This window comes from Xenopus laevis, chromosome 2L (assembly GCF_017654675.1).
Source record: "Xenopus laevis strain J_2021 chromosome 2L, Xenopus_laevis_v10.1, whole genome shotgun sequence".
In the NCBI taxonomy this organism is placed as follows: domain Eukaryota; kingdom Metazoa; phylum Chordata; class Amphibia; order Anura; family Pipidae; genus Xenopus; species Xenopus laevis.
Genome location: NC_054373.1, coordinates 160,528,044 through 160,546,481, shown reverse-complemented (window position 1 = coordinate 160,546,481; position 18,438 = coordinate 160,528,044). Strand labels below are relative to the sequence as shown.

The 18,438-nt window shown below is 38.6% G+C and overlaps 1 protein-coding gene across 12 annotated transcripts in view; it reads right to left on the bottom strand.

Moving 5' to 3' along the window:
- Window positions 1-18,438, bottom strand: part of supt20h.L (SPT20 homolog, SAGA complex component L homeolog) — a 63,365-nt gene that overhangs the window by 8,268 nt on the left and 36,659 nt on the right. For all 12 annotated transcript variants that reach the window (XM_018247670.2, XM_018247676.2, XM_041582636.1 and 9 more), the window contains 8 exons: window positions 17,742-17,774; window positions 17,423-17,540; window positions 14,458-14,563; window positions 11,584-11,739; window positions 9,942-10,254; window positions 7,323-7,477; window positions 3,423-3,478; window positions 348-485 (listed from right to left, as the gene is read on the bottom strand). In XM_018247670.2, the coding sequence (XP_018103159.1) occupies window positions 348-485; window positions 3,423-3,478; window positions 7,323-7,477; window positions 9,942-10,254; window positions 11,584-11,739; window positions 14,458-14,563; window positions 17,423-17,540; window positions 17,742-17,774 (1,075 nt within the window). The remainder of the gene's footprint in view (window positions 1-347; window positions 486-3,422; window positions 3,479-7,322; window positions 7,478-9,941; window positions 10,255-11,583; window positions 11,740-14,457; window positions 14,564-17,422; window positions 17,541-17,741; window positions 17,775-18,438) is intronic.

Here is an 18,438-nt window from a genome sequence, read left to right as displayed (position 1 = left end):
AAAATTCATTGGTAATGTACAGAACCAAAATTAGAAAAAAGTTGTCTCTGTCCAAAGATTTATGGGCCTAACTGTATGTGTATATGTATGTGTATATGTATGTGTATATGTATGTGTGTATGTATATATATATATATATATATATATATATATATATATATATATATATATATATATATATATATATTGTATGTTAGGTAGGCATCAGAAGGCAGTCATAACCAAGATGGTCTATATATTGGCATAAATGGAATACTTAGTACAGGAGGCCCAAATATGATGCACATAATCCTTTATGGAAACATTCAGATAGACATTTTTTGTGTGTTCTGTTATGGAATCCTTACCGAAGGTAACAGCCCCAACTGTTCTACCTGCTGCTGAGGGCTGGAAGTGGATGTCTGTTGGGGCTGTTGAGGTGAAAACTGGGAGACTTGTTGTTGCTGCTGCTGCATTGGGTTGAATAGGATTGGAGCACCAGAAAGCTGTATGAAGACGATAACCAAATTCAGAAAAAAAAGACATCTCTTATAGATAATTATACAGTCTAATAGCACCCAGTGCCCATTTCCTTCTGGAGCTACAACCTTATAGCCATACCTTACCCCTAACCTCTTAAAAATATGTTTTCAGGTTCTACACAGATGAACTTACTAACCAACAACATGCACATTTGCTGCTGCGACCAGGGACATTGCAGTAGCTATTTAATGATGGGGCAGAGTACAAAGTGCAAAAAACAGGTGCAAGGTGCTATGTTTGTCATACTTTGCACCCGGTCAGTGCCCACAGACGCAGGTCCAGTTCTGGGTGAATACAGTACTGCCTGTGTTTAGCAGTGTAGTATTCATGAGAAGTTGCCTGAGGGAGGCATTTAGGCACCAGCTCGCTACACACCCTAAATTAGGAGTGCCTGCAGGTGCAGCATGCAAATTCTGTAAGGACAGCCTATTAGTACTTTTTTACTTATGATTACTCATGATTACAACCGATAAAACTCTGCCATGAGTTACATGAAAATGCAAAATAAATCGTCTCACAAATACTTGAAAACTTGTAATATTTCGTATTCCCCTTACAGATCAAGGGACATATTTTCAGCGATGGTGAGATTTGGTTGGAAAACGTAAACCCAATCAGTTTTACATAATTTATATTCCATCCCTATAGCTATTCTCCATTCAACTGCAGGAAGGGTTAAGAATAGCGGAGAAAATGGGCCCTGTGCGTGGACATTCCCTACGTACGCACTTGCTCGTAATAAACAGAAAGGAAAGCGGGGGGGGGGGGCTTAATTACAAGCTAACAAGAGAGATCAAACAATTTCTCTGTTAATACATGAATATAGCTAGAAGCAGTGCTCATCTGAAAGCCAAGCTTGGGATATCAGAGACAGCAGCAGCAGAGACTTCACTGTGGAGTTGGACAGTTTTAAAAATTGTTTTATTTCAATTTGTTTGTGTGTATTTGCACCTCCTAACAAGTCACCAATACTGTTGAGGAGTCCAATCTATTTAGGATGTGCGGACAACTCTCTATATACAACTGAAAAAATATCCCAAAAGAAAGGAACTGCCAAGAAGAGTTCTTATCGTCGCACCCTCCCAAAATGTGTGAAACAAGATTAGTATGTGAGGAAAAAGAGAAAACACTACATGAGTGATCAATTCATTGTTATGTAAAATTGAGAGACTGTTGTTGTTTACATCTTTCTCTTTTTTTTCTTGTGCAAAAGATACTAGTTTTGGTGGTTAATTCATCAATTATATCAATTCATTAAGACAGAAAGGTTTTAAGTTTTTTTAAAGTGCCAAAATTGCCAGGTCTGTAGTAGGCAGTTCTCAATCTGCTGGTGCAAGAATAGTATAAGGACTAGAATAAAACATAACATTTAATAGCTCTGTTAAAAAAATAGTTCATAAGGGTAAAATCAATTAAGTTAAAAACAATTAAAAACCAACACAACCTAACTGATATTTTCCCTGTTCAACTTATCACAAAGGACAATTTATTCTTGAGAGCGGAGAGGTCTGATGAAAGATTGTGGTTGGGCCAGTGGGTAATTGCTACACACAACGAGTATCCCAAATACCTTAAATCAATCGATATACATTAAGTATTTTTAATTGTTTTTGACTTAATTGATTTTGCCCTTATGAACTATTTTTAACAGAGCTATTAAATTTCATGTTTTATTCGAGTCCTTATACTATTCTTGCACCAGTAGATTGAGAACTGCCTACTACAGACCTGGCACTGTACTAAAAAGCACTTTATACCTTTCTGTCTTAATGAATTAATATAATTGATGAATTAACCACCAAAATTAGTCTCTTTTGAACAAGAAAAAGAGAGAAATAGATGGAAACAACAACGGTCTCTCACTTTATTTTTACACTTTATTTATTTATTTATTCACAATGAATTTTACATAACAATGAATTGATCACTCAAAGTAGTGTTTTCTCTTTTTCCACACAATATCAATCTTGTTTCACAAGTTTTGGGATGGTGCGACGATAAGAACTCTTTTTGGCAGTTCCTTTCTTTTGGGGTATTTTTTCAACAGTTTTAAAGGGGACCTGTCCCCCGAAAAAAATATTCCAAATACTATTTTATCACATTAGTCAAGCAAAATAAACTTTAATTGCACCATACAAATTATTTGAATCTTGTTTTCTTCAGTCTGGGAATACATAATTATAGCAAGCAGGCAGGAGCCATTTTGTAGACACTGCTATCAAGACAAGCCTTGTATCATCTCAAAATCTTGTTTGTGCACCAGAATGGGGGACCTAATGTCCATCCCCATGTCCTGGCTACCCAATTAATTGATAAAGAGAGAGGGGAATGTGGGGAGAGTAGTGACATCTAGTAAGAGCTGAATGAAAAGTGAAAGTAACTGCCTGTCCCGCCTCTATGGCTAAGGCATAGGGGAGTGGCAGACAATATTTGATTGACAGCTGAGATTTTTAAATGAGTTTACAACAGCTATGAATGCTTTAATAAAAAAAAGAATTTGGGTTTCATGTTTAATTTGAAAAGAACTTTTATTATACAGCTTTTTATGTCTGGGTGACAGGTCCACTTTAAGACTTGGCCTTCAGAGTGTAGTTGTATAGCTTTATATCTGTGAGCCTAGATATTTATCTATGTGCTTTTTGTATCCTCATTATGCTCCCAAACATTTTAAACTATTTCCTTGTCATAATTTAATAGTAAGAAAAAAAATTATTACACTGCAAATGCTTATAATAATAATTATAATTATAATAAAATCCCAACTACACAAATATTACTTCCATTGCTAGATCTGTTTGCTGCAATGTTATTATAAGGAACCAGTTCAAGTGCCCCAGCCACTACCAAATAAATTCCCATTATGATGTATATGTTTTTTCCCCTCAAACGGTCATAATTACCTGCAGCAGATTTAAAGGCCTCAGACCTGAAGTAGTTTTTAAGCCAAATGGGCCACCTGTTAAAGAAAAGTCCTTTGTTTAAAAATGTAAACCAAGTTTTGGCAAGCACCACTTACTTAATGGATTTATAAAGGTGCTTTGCAGTCAGAAATTTAAACATATCTATAATTATGTACATATATTAATGTTTTAATAACAATATAAATGCCCGTAATTAAACTGTGTGGGTATCATATCTAAATGACCACAAACCACACCATGAATTAGTACTTTACTGAAATTAGTATCATGATTACATGACATAGCAGCACATATGAGCGAAGATAACAATATATTTAAATGTATTAAAAGCCTGTTTCATTATCTGGTACTACTGCTCCTGTACTGTATGTTTTATTTAACTTTAAAATGTATTGGAGAAGTACAATGATATTTGTACTATCTATTTAGCACAATGCTTGGGAGATGGGGGGTTTCAGATAAGGGATGTTTCTTACTTGGATCACCTTACCTTTAAGCTGGCCATACATACAGAGATCCACTCGTTCGACAAGGTCGCCAAACAAATGGATTGCTCCCCGATAAGCCCACATTGTGGCGGGCGATATTGGGCTGATCCGATTGTCCGCCCAATCGACATCTGGCACACTTCTTGGCCAGATCTTGATAGTGGAAGCCGGTCTGAGGACCCCATACACTGACCAATAAGCTGCCAAAAATCTGTCTGCAGCTTATATCGGCTCGTGCATGGGGGCCTTAAAGGAGAATTCAACCGTTTAGCCAAAAAAACCCTACTCCCACCCCACGTAGATCCCCCTCCCTCCTACGCTAGCCCCCCCCTGGGCAAATGCCCCTAACTTTATACTTACCCCTCGGTGCAAATTCAGACATCGGACTTCACCACAGCCATCTTTTGGGTCTTCTGGTCTCCTTCCAGCTCTTCGTCAATTTCCGACAATGCGTAGTTGTTGCAAACCGGTAAATTGCTCCAACTACACATGTGATGCTTCGCCAGTCTCCCACTCAGCTTACCAAAGACCCAGAAGATGCCTGCAGTGAAGTCCGATGCCTGAATCTGCACCGAGGGTGGAGGAGGGGAGGGTTTTTTGGCTAAATTGTTGAATTCTCTTTTAAGTCTGCTAAAAATCGTCTGTCATGATTTTTATGGCATAGTTTTCATTACTAAATTACTCTGTGTATATTGCAAGCAACGTTATTCTTGTGTAAAATGGTATGCCTAGTGTAGGCACCCATCTTAGGTCATTGTGCCTGATCCTGTGTTTTCAGAAAGAGCCAGCACTTCACAGTGGAACTGCTTTCAGATAAGATATTGTTTCTCCTACTCAGTGGTCTAACTAGATTTTACTGGGACCACAGCAAATTAATTTTTTGGGCCCCCGAAATTTCTAGCTGTTGACTTGTTTTACAAATATTTATTGAAGTTGTCCCCTTCAGCCACCCCCCTGCAGCCACAAGGTCTGCTTCCTCTGTAGTTTTGGCCCTGCTCCTACTCAATGTAACCGAAGAAGTAACTTGGGTTAGCTGGACTTGAATTTTTACTATTGAGTGCTGCTCTGGTATCTACCTCTAGGTGGGGCATGGGAGCATTTTTAGCAATAGAGGTTTCAGGGAGCTGTTATCTTGTTACCTGCTGATAGGCTGCTGGGGGGTAAAAAAAGGGGGGGGGGGTTGATATCACTCCAACTTGAAGTGCAGCAGTAAAGAGTGATCAAATTTTATCAAAGCACAAGTCATATGACTGAGGGCACCTGGGAAATTAACAACATGTCTAGCCCCATGTCAAATTTATGAAATCAAATATAGCAAAATCTGCTCTTTTGAAAAACTGATTTCAGTGCAGGATTCTGCTGAAGCAGCACTATTAACTGATGCGTTTTGAAAAACACATGTTTTTCCTTAAATTAATCACTTTATTCATTTTCTGAGCTCATTCTCCCACTTTATGAGCCCTGGGTTTTTCAATCACATCTCGCTTGACTTCAAAAAAGTCACTAAACCTAAATCCAAGTTTATTTGGAAATACATTTTGTAACTTTAAGAGTTATTCTTTATTATAACTAGAAAACTCGAATTTGTAGAGGGGGGAAAAAAACTAAATTTTTTTGAGCTTAAGTATACCCCAGTGCTGCAAAATCCGCTATCTTAGACCTGTTGACGTCCTGTCCAATAACCAATTACAGCCCTTATTGGCTGCTCCCTGGAAACTTTTATCATACCGGTGTTGCTACCCAATTTTTTTTTTATATTTCAATGTGGCTCACAGGTAACAAAAGTTGGGGATCCCTGTTCTAGACAATCACCTGAATGCTGCCAGTGCTTTTATATAAAGCACTTTGGTGTTGCACATTATGCAGATCAAGTCCAAAGTCTGGGAAAAAAAAGATACAGCAGTCCCGGAGACGACATTGTAATCTGCATAATACGCCCAATTACCCAGTTAAACCAATATTGACAAGCTTCAATGGTACTTCTAACCAGGGATGCAACAAACCCACTATTTTTGATAGTACCCCCGAATCCTGCTGAAAAAGGCCAAATCCTGGCCGAAACCCGAACCGAATCCTGGATTCGGCATCCCTAATTCTAACTGCTGCTAGAAATTAACAGCGAAGGTGTTGCATTGTCTTTCTTTAAGTGGCTGTGCTGGAAGATATTTTCTAGAACTGAAGGAATGCCTTTTACAAAATAAGTTTACTTCTATAACATTTTAGCAAAATGTTGATTCCTTCAGGTGGGGTTCTTTCGACCTGTGGGTTGGATTTAATCCTCCAAGGAATTTTTACAACCCCTAGTCAGCTCAAGTGCTCCACAGTCTTTAGTGTGTGACCATTTCAATATAATCATCATCTTAATATAATTCAGCCCATGCATCATGCTATATGAGAAATATCTGGTCAACAGAATTTGAACAGCACTGCTCTGGATCAACTACAATTTAGGCAAGATTTACTTTGCAGAGAGGCTGAACCCAGTGGACATGTGTCTTTATTCAACTAATACTTAGTAACAGTGCAGGAAGTCATCAACTGACCCAAAATATAGATTAGGATATAGAAACGTATATTTAGGGGTTATTTATCAAAGGTCAAATTTTAGAGTTATGTGAGCATATGTGACAGGTGTATTTTCGGATTTGAGCTATTTCCAGGGTCGGGGTATAATAAATCTCTTTTTAAAAAACTTGAAAAATTCAATTTTTTTTTCTCAACCTGACAAATCTATTTTGACGCAAGAATATCCCCAAAAAACGCAAATTTTTCATGGAATAAGGTGGCCATAGATGTAACAATTACGATCTTCCTTGGAAAAGATCTTTCCAAGAAAGATTGTTTGTTTTAAAACATATGTGTAGAGCTGAATCGTCAGATATACAGGTGGAAACAATAGAATTCTACCTGTATCTTGCGATTCAGCACTAACAATGACCAATGTTTGGGTCCCTTCAAAGGCACCCGATCCAAATTTTCGGTCCAGCCCGAACGACGAGCCAACCGCTATCCAAGTCTTCTGCTGATATCGGTTGGCTCTTTTCCATACACGCACCGAATATCGCACAAAAATTTGTTTTGATTTTTTAATTTGATATTATCTGTGCGTCTATGGCCACCTTTAATCAATCTGCCCCGTACTGTCAATAGTAGTTCAGAAGGTGTTCAGATAGTTCAGTTACATTAACATCATCCTGGATTAGAGGAATCCAGCAAGTATCTACAACAAATCTACAACTGAAATATTCATACCACGAATGGCTAGACTCGGAGAACTATCTGTAACTACTCATTAAATGGACTACTGGGAAAACAGGACTCAATATCTAGAACAGCAAAATAATTGTATTTAATAAAATTGGTCTACAAAGGACTAGTAGGCAATACCAACCTGCCTGTGAGGCAGACTGCATGGCAGCCGGCAATGCCCCTGACACTAGACCTCCTGATGGTAAAATGCCACTCAGATTTATCCCTGCAGGGGTAATGGCACCAGTGTTACACCCTAGTATTGGGTTTGATCCGCTCATCAGTGTCTGTGGACCACTGTGAAATAGAAAAAAAAGGATTAATCGCTGATGGAATGTATACAAATCCAGTAAATATTGATTTTTGAGATAACACTGTGTGTGTGTGTGGGGGGGGGGTGGTAACATTCTAGTTTGTGTTTATAGGGCCATTTTATATATAATTAAGAAGCTGCATTCAAAATCTGGCAAATGCATTCCTAAATATGTATGCAAAGGCTTCTAATTTAACTTGCCACCGGACTGTGGTATGTATTTGCTCAGAACGCCAGACTGTGTTTGATTCGGCTGTTTGGCTCATTCTAATAGAGAAAATAACAGCAGCCTTAATGGGGAGGAAGATCCATTCACTCTTAAATAGCTACAATGGCTAGTACTTAGTAAGTGTACCCACACTATGAACTATATTAGGATTTGCCAACAAATGGGTTTGCGAATGGTTTTTAAATGTGCCATTGTACCAAATCCACATTTGTTTAACACTCGTGGCCTTTTAAAATGACCACTGAACCTTAAATATGGACTGGTTAAGCAAGAGTTAAGCTGGCCATGCACAGCAAGATTAACTTGTTTGGTTAGGTCGCTAAACGAGCGAATCTTCCCTCCAACAGGCCCCACCTGGGCGGGCAATATCATGGTAATGCAATTGTTTGTAGGGCCAAACGATTTCATTACAATGAAGGTGATATGAAAAGTCAAAGCGAGGACCACATCATTGAGACGATAAGGTCCTTGATCCGCCAGAAAATTCAACCCTCCCCAATCAAGATGTGGCTGATTTTTGGCCAGATATCGATTGGGGAGGCCTGTCACAGGGCCCCATACATGTGCGGATAAGCTGCTGAATCGGGCTAAAGGACCTAAATCACTTAAATCTGCCTGTCTATGGCCACCTTAAGCCTTGTAAAGCAGTGATTTCACTTCTGCTGTGCATATGATTGTACTATGTGCTGGCGGTGGGGCTATATAGTGGTGCTTAAAGGAACAGTTTAGTATAAAACTAAAAACTGGGTAAATAGATAGGCTTAACAAAATAAAAAATGTTTCTAATATAGTTAGTTAGCCAAAAATGTAATGTATAAAGGCTGGAGTGACTGGATGTCTAACATAATAGCCAGAACATTACTTCCTGCTTTTCAGTAATCTAACTCTGAGTTAGTTAGTAGTGACTAAGGGGGGGGGGTCACATGGGACATACTGTTACTGTTCACTGAGTTTGCGATTGATCCTTAGCATTCAGCTCAGATTCAAATGCAACAGTAATGACCCATGTGCTCCCCCTCAAGTCACTGATTGGTTACTGCCTGGTATGATCAGTGGAAAACAAAAGAGCTGCAAAGCAGGAAGTAGTGTTCTGGCTACCCTATATACTCGAGTATAAGTCGCATTTTTCAGCATCCAAAATGTGCTGAAAAAGTCTACCTCGGCTTATACTCGAGTCAGCGGGCTGTAGCTGAGATTGCACACAGTAATCCGTTTGGCAAAGAAGTCCGGTTGATTGCTGGGGGGGGGGGGTCGCTTTGGCGGAATGTGCGCTGCTGGGAGACAGGGCTGTAGTTGTGTCTAGGCTTATACTCGAGTCAATAAATTTTCCCAGTTTTCGTAGGTAAAATTAGGTACCTCGGCTTATACTCAGGTTGGCTTATACTCTAGTATATACGGTATTACCGGTATGTTAGATATCCAGTCACTCCAGCCTTTATACATTACATATTTGGATAACTAACTATATTAGAAACATTTTTTATTTACCCAGTTTTTATTTTTATACTGAACAATTCCTTTAAATGGATAAATATATTTTTATTTACAGGTATGGGACTTGTTATCCAGAATGCTCAAGACCTGGGTTTATTTTGGATTACGGGTCCATAATTTGGATCTTCATTCCTTAAGTCTACTAGAAAATCATGTAAACATTAAATAAACCCAATAGGCTGGTTTTGCTTCCAATAAGGATAAATTATATCTTAGTTGGGATCAAGTACAAGCTACTGTTTTATTAATATAGAGAAAGCGGAAATCATTTTTCAGAATTTGGCTTCTTTATATAAAATGAAGTCTATGGGAGATGGCCTTTCCATAAAGCTTTCTGGATAACAGATCCCATACCTGAATGAAGAAGCACTCAAAATAATGACAATTCCTTAGAATCTATATAGTTTAAAATCATGAATTGTAATCTAACAAAAAAGGCTTAAACTTCTTATTATTTTTAAAGATACAAGAGCGGCCATTCAGTTGTTTCCTCACCTGAACTGATATAAATTGTTAGAATTACTATATCGCACCTCATAGCAATTATGTGTGAAATACATACGTTATTTGTTTTAGGAAAACAGTCATATATCACTGTATATGTAACGGTTGAATGTGTTTTAGAGGGCTGAAGAGCAAACAAAACTCACACCAATCCAAATTAGATCCCCTAAAGAGGAGGAGACAACCAAGGATAGAAAGGCACCAGAATGCCGAAAACTTACCATACAGAGCCAACTACATTGATGAAGTTTAGTCCAGTAGGATTTGCCATGACCTGGGTGGAGGTGGTTCCTGTAGTGATAGATGTTACCATGGTGGATAGTGGGATGGTCATTACAGGCAAGCCCTGACCCAGAGACATTTGCTGCTGAGCAAATGGATTTAACAAAGTGGCCTGTGAATTAAAGCTTGAATCTTGGGGTGTAGGGGTAACAGAAGGGGTGATAGGAGTTGAGTTCAAAGCATCAGGAGGATGCGGAGTCGATGCTGGGGTGTTGGTTGGTGTAGGAGTAGATGGTTTGGGAGTTCCAGATCCTGCTCATTGAAAAAAATAAAAAAGTGCTAGTACAAAACCGCATTTATCCCAAATAATAGTTGTCTTATTTCCCACTTAACATAAAACAGAATGGATAGAATGAAGATGCTAGTCTGACACCAGGCCAAAGCTTTACACTCTCGTTGGTTATACAAGATTCCCCTAAAGGCTGCACAGGTATGAACTTTCAAGAGTAACATCCACCACCAGTAAAAAGACGGAAATAAAACACCTTATTAACAGCTTGCAAATGCTTCAAACCCATTTAATTGCAAAACAAAAGAGAATGATATCATGTTCTGTTAGTAACGTGCCAGAAGCTGGCAGTTGAAGCACACGTTCATTTTTTTTTTTTTTTCAAACTCCAAAAAAAATTAGTCATTCTGCATCCATATTTTAAATACATTACATATTTCAAACTGGTTCACATAAAGCATGCAAATAATAATAATGATAATAAAAAAAGATAGAAAAAATGAAATCACAAAAGTCATTTCAGAGCCTTGAGGCTGCATTAAGCCAGGGTTACCTGCACAGCATTCACAAAGCCGACCATAATGCAACAGAAATGTCTGCAAAGTGGAACTGCAATGGCTTTTGGGCATTTTTTTTTATTTACTTCTAATACCTTGCAAGCAGCTATGAATCTTAAAAACATTACATAATGTGGTTCAAATGTCATCATACCATTTATTGCACTTCTCGACTAGATATTAAGTTAGGCATACACAAAGCAAAAAGCGGTAGCAGCTCCAATGTACTTCTATTTAAAAACAGCAGCTTTTAAAAGGCAAATCCATATGTGGGATTCCAGAGGTCTGACATTTTTAAAAGGAGGGTTTTTCCAACCCGCGATCCTGCCGACGTTATTGAACTTCACACATGACGGCAACCAGGCAAGGTGCAGTTCAACAACTTGGAAGACCACGGTTTGGACAATCCTGCTTATAATTACAATGGAAACCAGTTTGGTATCCAAGGGATTCAATGCCCCATTATACAGGTGAAAGCACAAAGTACTTCCTTTCATCACATGTAATACCCGATAGCATAAAAGTAAATAGTTCTAGCATCAAGCCATTATTATTAATAATAATACGTATACACAAAGGGTGCATACAAAAAAAAAATGTACAGGGGAAAAAAAAACAAGGACAGTTACATTAAACATAAAATACATACAAATAACAGAAGACCCTCCTAAAATTCAACAAGCACTGGGGAGGGGGGTGCACACAAGCAGACAAGTTGGCATGAGAAATCCATCTTCAAGACCTTTACACCAATGGCCTATAGAGATTTAGTGGAGAATTTAGGTCGTGACTCACTTTGTGAAGAGCTGGCGGGGGACATTGCCCCTGGAGAAAGCATTCCAGCCTGATTATGGTCCACTGATTGCTTCCGAGAGATACTTGGGGGCTTATTGGGAGGAGGGGTTGTGGACTTGAGATGGCCACTTGCCTGCAGGGAACTAAAAATATTACCTGGAAAGGATATAAAAAAAAAAAAGGATATAAATATCACACACACACACACACACACACACACACACACTCAAACACAAATGGAAACCTCTTTTTTATACAGTACTATTGGCAAACATCTGTTGAAGTCCCACGGATATAAGCCAACATATATTGTGTGACCGTGTAGCACAGGGGTCCCCAACCTTTTTTACCCATGAGCCACATTCAAATGTAAAAATAGTTGAGAAGCAACACAAGCATGAAAAGTTCCCTCTGGATGACAAATAAGTGCGGTGATTGGCTATTTGGTAGCCCCTATGCACAGGAGGTTCAAAAAGACAAGTTAATGCAGGATTGTGTTAAAGAACTTCTCATATAAATGAACAAGCTTAGATCCTATTTAAAAAGACCTGCAAAGTTCAGCCAAGTATTAATCACGGGGGGATTTAAAATGACAGTTGTTATTGACTGAGCCTGTGAACAATGTTCGGAGCAGTTTCTTAAAGGGATCCTGTCATCAGAAAACATGTTTTTTTTCAAAACGCATCAGTTAATAGTGCTACTCCAGCAGAATTCTGCACTGAAATCCATTTCTCAAAAGAGCAAACAGATTTTTTTATATTCAATTTTGAAATCTGACATGGGGCTAGACATTTTGTCAATTTCCCAGCTGCCCCTGGTCATGTGACTTGTGCCTGCACTTTAGGAGAGAAATGCTTTCTGGCAGGCTGCTGTTTTTCCTTCTCAATGTAACTGAATGTGTCTCAGTGGGACATGGGTTTTTACTATTGAGTGTTGTTCTTATATCTACCAGGCAGTTGTTATCTTGTGTTAGGGAGCTGCTATCTGGTTACCTTCCCATTGTTCTTTTGTTTGGCTGCTGGGGGGGGGGAGGTGATATCACTCCAACTTGCAGTACAGCAGTAAAGAGTGATTGAAGTTTATCAGAAGTCACATGACTTGGGGCAGCTGGGAAATTGACAATAGGTCTAGCCCCATGTCAGATTTCAAAATTGAATATAAAAAAATCAGTTTGCTCTTTTGAGAAATGGATTTCAGTGCAGAATTCTGCTGGAGCAGTACTATTAACTGATGCATTTTGAAAAATTTTTTTTTCCCATGACAGTATCCCTTTAAAGGAATTGTTCAGTATAAAAATAAAAACTGGGTAAATTCATGTGCAAAATGAAACATTTATTTAATATTTTAAACATTTGCATTCTAGTATCAGTGGTGAACTACAGGGTTCTGTGTTTGTTCCAGTTTTATTTTAATCAGTTTATTGACGGCTTAGAGGGGCCTATCTACAAGAACGTATTGATGTTTTCATATGACACAAAATGAAACACAGTCAAGATTCCCCTGCAAGGATGATGCATCCTGGAATAATTCAAACAGACAATCTGGTGGTAAAGGTGGCAGATGAAATTCACAATAAAAGTTATGTGCATGGGACTTAGAAATATGTAGGATATCTGGGACAGTTTGTTGCAGGTAAATCTAGTGACTGATGATTAATGGGCAACATTTGCAGTGAATGGTGGGATTTGTACGTGTAAAGACAATTTTAGACAAACAAAACACTTTTGTATTCCCAAAGTGCAGATCTCTGCAGATGCAAACATTTTAAAACCTATTTTTGTTCATTTTTTAAAGTTTATCAGCATAAAAAGGCACAGAACAAACACCAAGATAAACAAAGTAGAGCAGCATCAGCCTATGAATTCTATCCAGAGGTAGTAAAGAGAACCACACAGGATTTACTGGGATGCTGGAAGGGAGGCTGCTTATCATGAAGATATAACTATAACCACAGTCTCCATACAGAGGTGTGTGTGTATTATGCACTGCTTCTATTGCTCGTGGTTATTATTAATATTATTATTATTATTATTATTATTATTAAAGGGGTTGTTCGGCTTCCAAACACTTTTTCAGTTGAGCTGTTTTCAGATTGTTCCCCAGAAATAAAGACTTTTTTCAATTGCTTTCCATTTTTTACTTTTTACCGTTTTTCCAAAATCTAAGTTTAAAGTTGAATGTTCCTGTCTCTGGTGTTTGAGTCTGGCAGCTCAGTTATTCAGGTGCAGACTCTAAACTATTATAATTTTGCAACATTTCGTTTATATATTTCTCAGCAGCATCTCTGGAGTATTAGCAACTATTGTATCAATTCTAACAGCTGCCTGTAATGAAACTCAGTAAATCTGCTCAGCAGGGACAAAGATAAGAAATGTATCAACTAAATGGATCAATTTAGAACAATTTACTGGGTCGACGACCCCTCCTCCCAGAGCTACTTTAGAAGGTGAAAAATTGAACTTCACACTTCAATATTAGAAAAACAGTCACACATAGAAAAAAGTCTTTATTTCTGGTAAACAATCTGAAACCAACTGAACTGAAAAAAGTGTTTGAAGGGGAACAACCCCTTTAAGGGCTCTGGCCATTTTACCATTGATTATTCCAACAGTAGCTTATATATCACTTAGCTCGACAGCAACTCATTTTTTCAGGCCCCCAAATGTGTATAGGTTGATCTGTTTTACCAATATTTATTGAAATTGTATTTGAATTAGCGCTTCATGGGGCCCCTATACATACTGGGGCCCCCTGCAGCCGCAGGGTCTGCTTCCTCTGTAGTTACACCCCTGATTCTCAAATAAAAACAACTAAAAAGCTGTCAAAGTGTCATGCATGTTTAATATATGGTCAACCCATCATATGAAGCATTACCTGAAGAACTCGATGCAGAGCCTGGAGGAAGTTTTATGGGAGGTGGCCTGTGTTTGACGCCTTTTCCCAAAACAGAGGATTGAACAGAGCCAGGGATACCGTCAGACTGTTAGCCAAAAGAAAAATGGAAAGCATTTATGACATAGTTGAATGAAACCATTATCAGTATCTTACACAATGATTTACAGGTGTCCATAATGCTGTATTCTAATAGATCAGCTTATGTAATGTATATGAACAAGGTAATACAACTAGTTTGGGATATGTCTGAGATGGTGTTGAAGCTTTTGAGCCTGTGAAGAATGTCTCAAACCAGCCAAGCAATATAGCAACTCCCATTGATTAAAACATATTCTTCACTTGTGAAGAATTACTGAATGTTTATGTAAGCCACCTGGTAGAACATCAAGCGGACCATCAAGGGATCATCAAATAATCCACAGGCAATACTAATGGCAAAATAAATGTATAAAATGAAAAGTTTGTAGTAAAACATATAGCAACACATTGTGGCCCTGAATAACTTCAGATGACAGACACTTGTATTATGCCTTCACACTGCATAAATACAGGCTTTACATTCCCTATCTTCTCAGAACCTTTCTTCACTTAACTGTATTCAGCGATTATTGAGAAGGGAAAAACTACCAAATTTGTTTGGGGATATGGCTGCAGGAGGTGAGGAAGGGCTGAGCTGTTCCCTATCCCTAAGAATTCATGCACCAATACCCTGCATTTATGAGATCTAAAGAGATTGAAACAGGCTGGCTAAAGTTTGGATTATGGATCTGAATGATTACGCTATATCTGCGCTATTAAACCAGTAGTCCTGGGTGAATAGTCAGTCAATAAGCAGTACCCATTGCTTTCTTGAGTTAGGGTTAACAGAACAGTAACATCAAAAAATAAGTGTTTTAAAGTAGTACAAATATAATGCAGTGTTGTCCTGCCCTGTCGTGTTTGCTTCAGAAACACAACTATAGTTTATATAAATAAGCTGCTGTGTAGCCATGGGGGCAGCCATTCAAAGGAGAAAAGGCTCAGGTTACATAGCAGATAAACTCTGTAGAACATAATGGTGTTATCTGTTATCCCCTATTTAACCTGTGCCATATAGCCTTTTTTCAGTTTCCGCCATTGCTACACAGCAGCTTATTTATATGAACTATAGTAGTGTTTCTGAAGCAAACACATCAGTTTTACCAGTGCAGGGCAACACTACATGATATTTTCATTACTTTAAAACACTAATTTTTTGGTGTTACTGTTCCTTTTCTGGTTTTAAGGCAATGTGTGTAACATGAAGCATACCTTCTATTTTCCATGGGCTTTTATTGCATTAAAGGAAAACTATACCCCCCAAACAATGTAGGTCTCTATAAAAAGATATTGCATAAAACAGCTCATATGTAAAACCCTGCTTCATGTTAATAAACCATTTTCATAATAATATTCTTTTTAGTAGTATGTGCCATTGGGTAATCATAAATAGAAAATTGCCATTTTAAAAAATAAGGGCCGCCCATGGGATCGTAGGATTCACTGTGCACACAAAAATACCAAATAAACCATACATGTTAGGTCACATGAGCCAATTATCAGACAAAGTTCAGTCTTTTGCTTCCATACTTCTTCCTGTTACAGTGGAGTTGTAGTATTTCTGGTCAGGTGATCTCTGAGACAGCACACAGACCATCACTAAATGGTGGTTCAAGGCAAGAGATGTAAAAGGGCAGTTTTTACTTAAATTTATATTCCAGTTTGGTAAGATTCTTTCATATGCCACTTAATTTGATATAAACGATCTGTTATTCAAGTATTCATTTATGGGGTACGGTTTTCCTTTGAAGAAGGGCTTTTAGGCTCATTTTAGTCCCTCAAACCCTAATATTGATGTTCTTTTTCAAATGCAAACACACACATGAAAAAACCCCACAGCCCACTTATTTAGGTTGAATAGTGAAGAAACCATTTAGTTTCATGAAAAGACTCAAAATCAGTTTGGGGATTCTGATGTCTGTTCTCTTTCTGCAACTAAATCATAAATGTCTGTCATCAGATGCACCATACTATTTAAATCCATCAATATTTAACCCAGTTATTAAGGCAGCAATGGAAATACAGGTGTGGGATCCGTTATTCGGAAACCCATTATCCAGAAAGCTCCAAATCACAGAAAGGCAGTCTCCAATAGACTCCATTATAATCAAATAATCCATATTGATTTCCTTTTCTCTCTGTAATAATAAAACAGTACCTTGTATTTGATCCCAACTAAGGTATAATTAATTCTGAGGCAAAACCAGGTTATTGAGTTTATTTAAAGGGGAAGGAAACCTAGTCGGTGCAAACCCCCCACACCCCCTCCCGTTTGTTGCCTACCCTCCCTCCTCCCCCCTGGCCTACCCGTCCCGCTGGGCAAATGCCCCTAACTTGTTACTTACACTTCTGCGCAAGTCCAGTCCAGGGAGTTTACAGACGACATCTTCTTCCACGCGATCTTCTTCCTGCTGTGAACAGCGTTTTGGCGCATGCGCCAAAAGTCACGCGCATGCGCAGTAGATCGTACCGGCGAAATGATCCTACTGCGCATGCGCCGTTCAAAGCAGGAAGAAGATCGCGTGGAAGAAGATGTCGTCTGAGAACTCCCTGGACTGGACCTGCGCAGAAGGGTAAGTAACAAGTTAGGGGCATTTGCCCAGTGGGACGGGTAGGCCAGGGGGGAGGAGGGAGGGTGGGCAACAAACGGGAGGGGGTGTGGGTGGTTAGCGCCGACTAGGTTTCCTTCCCCTTTAATGTTTACATGATTTTCTAGTAGACTTAAGATATGAAGAAATTACAGGAAGATCCATTATCCAGAAAACCCCAGGTCCGGAGCATTCTGGATAAAAGGTCCCATACCTGTACCGTGCCATTAGTAGATAATTTTTACCATTTGGACAAATAATTTCTCTAATACTTGTACCTCTATTTCTTTGCCAGGAGAAAGCGGACTATGGCTGAGCGAGGATCTGGTACTATGACTCAACTTCACCACACTTTTGGTTTCAATTTCAAACAAGTCAAGATACTGACCGACAACCCTGCAAGAATTAGAAGAGATTGTATATGTGTTGTAGCACTGAATGGCTTTTTCGTTGAAAACTGCCATCTGCATTAGATGTTAACCGACAAGCAATTATCAACCTTATAATGATATGCAGTCATATAAGTTTAATATACGTTAATTAAAACAACAGCAACAGAACAAAACAGTCCAGAAGGTCCAAATATTGTGCACTTACCGGTCAATTTCAAACTTAGATCCAATTGGAAATCTAGAATTGAAAACAAGACATATATAAATATGCAACGGAACAAATAAAAGCAATTTGCCAAGTTTCCTGATATTCCTGTTCCTAGTATTTATCAATTTTACCAAATCAACGGGCCCTAAAGAGTCTTTGTATTTGTCCTACAAGTCTACTTCAAATTTCCTTTCCAAAACTGTTCATTTTAGCCTTGTGCAATAATCATTTCTCAACAAGAAAATATTAGGGGCACAGCCGACAGAAATGGGGGGGGGGACAAGTCAGGCAAAAGAGAGGAACAGCCTCTCATATTCTCTCTTCACTATGTGCTTTCAGAAACAGCCAGCACTTTAGAAAGGAACTGCTTTGTGGCAGGCTGTTGTTTCTCCTACTCAATGTAACAATGTGACGCAGTGGGATCTGGATTTTACTATTGAGCGATGTTCTTAGATCTATCAGGCAGCTGTTATCTTGTGTTAGGGAGCGGTTATATGGTTACCTTCACATTGTTCCGTTGACTGCTGTGGGGGGGGGGGGGAGGGAGGTGGTGATATCACTCCAACTTGCAGTACAGCAATAAAGAGTGACTGAAGTCACATGACTGGGGGCAGCTGGGAAACTGACAATATGTCTTGGCCAATGTCAGACTTCAAAATTAAATATAAAAAATCGGTTTGCTCTTTTGAGAAAT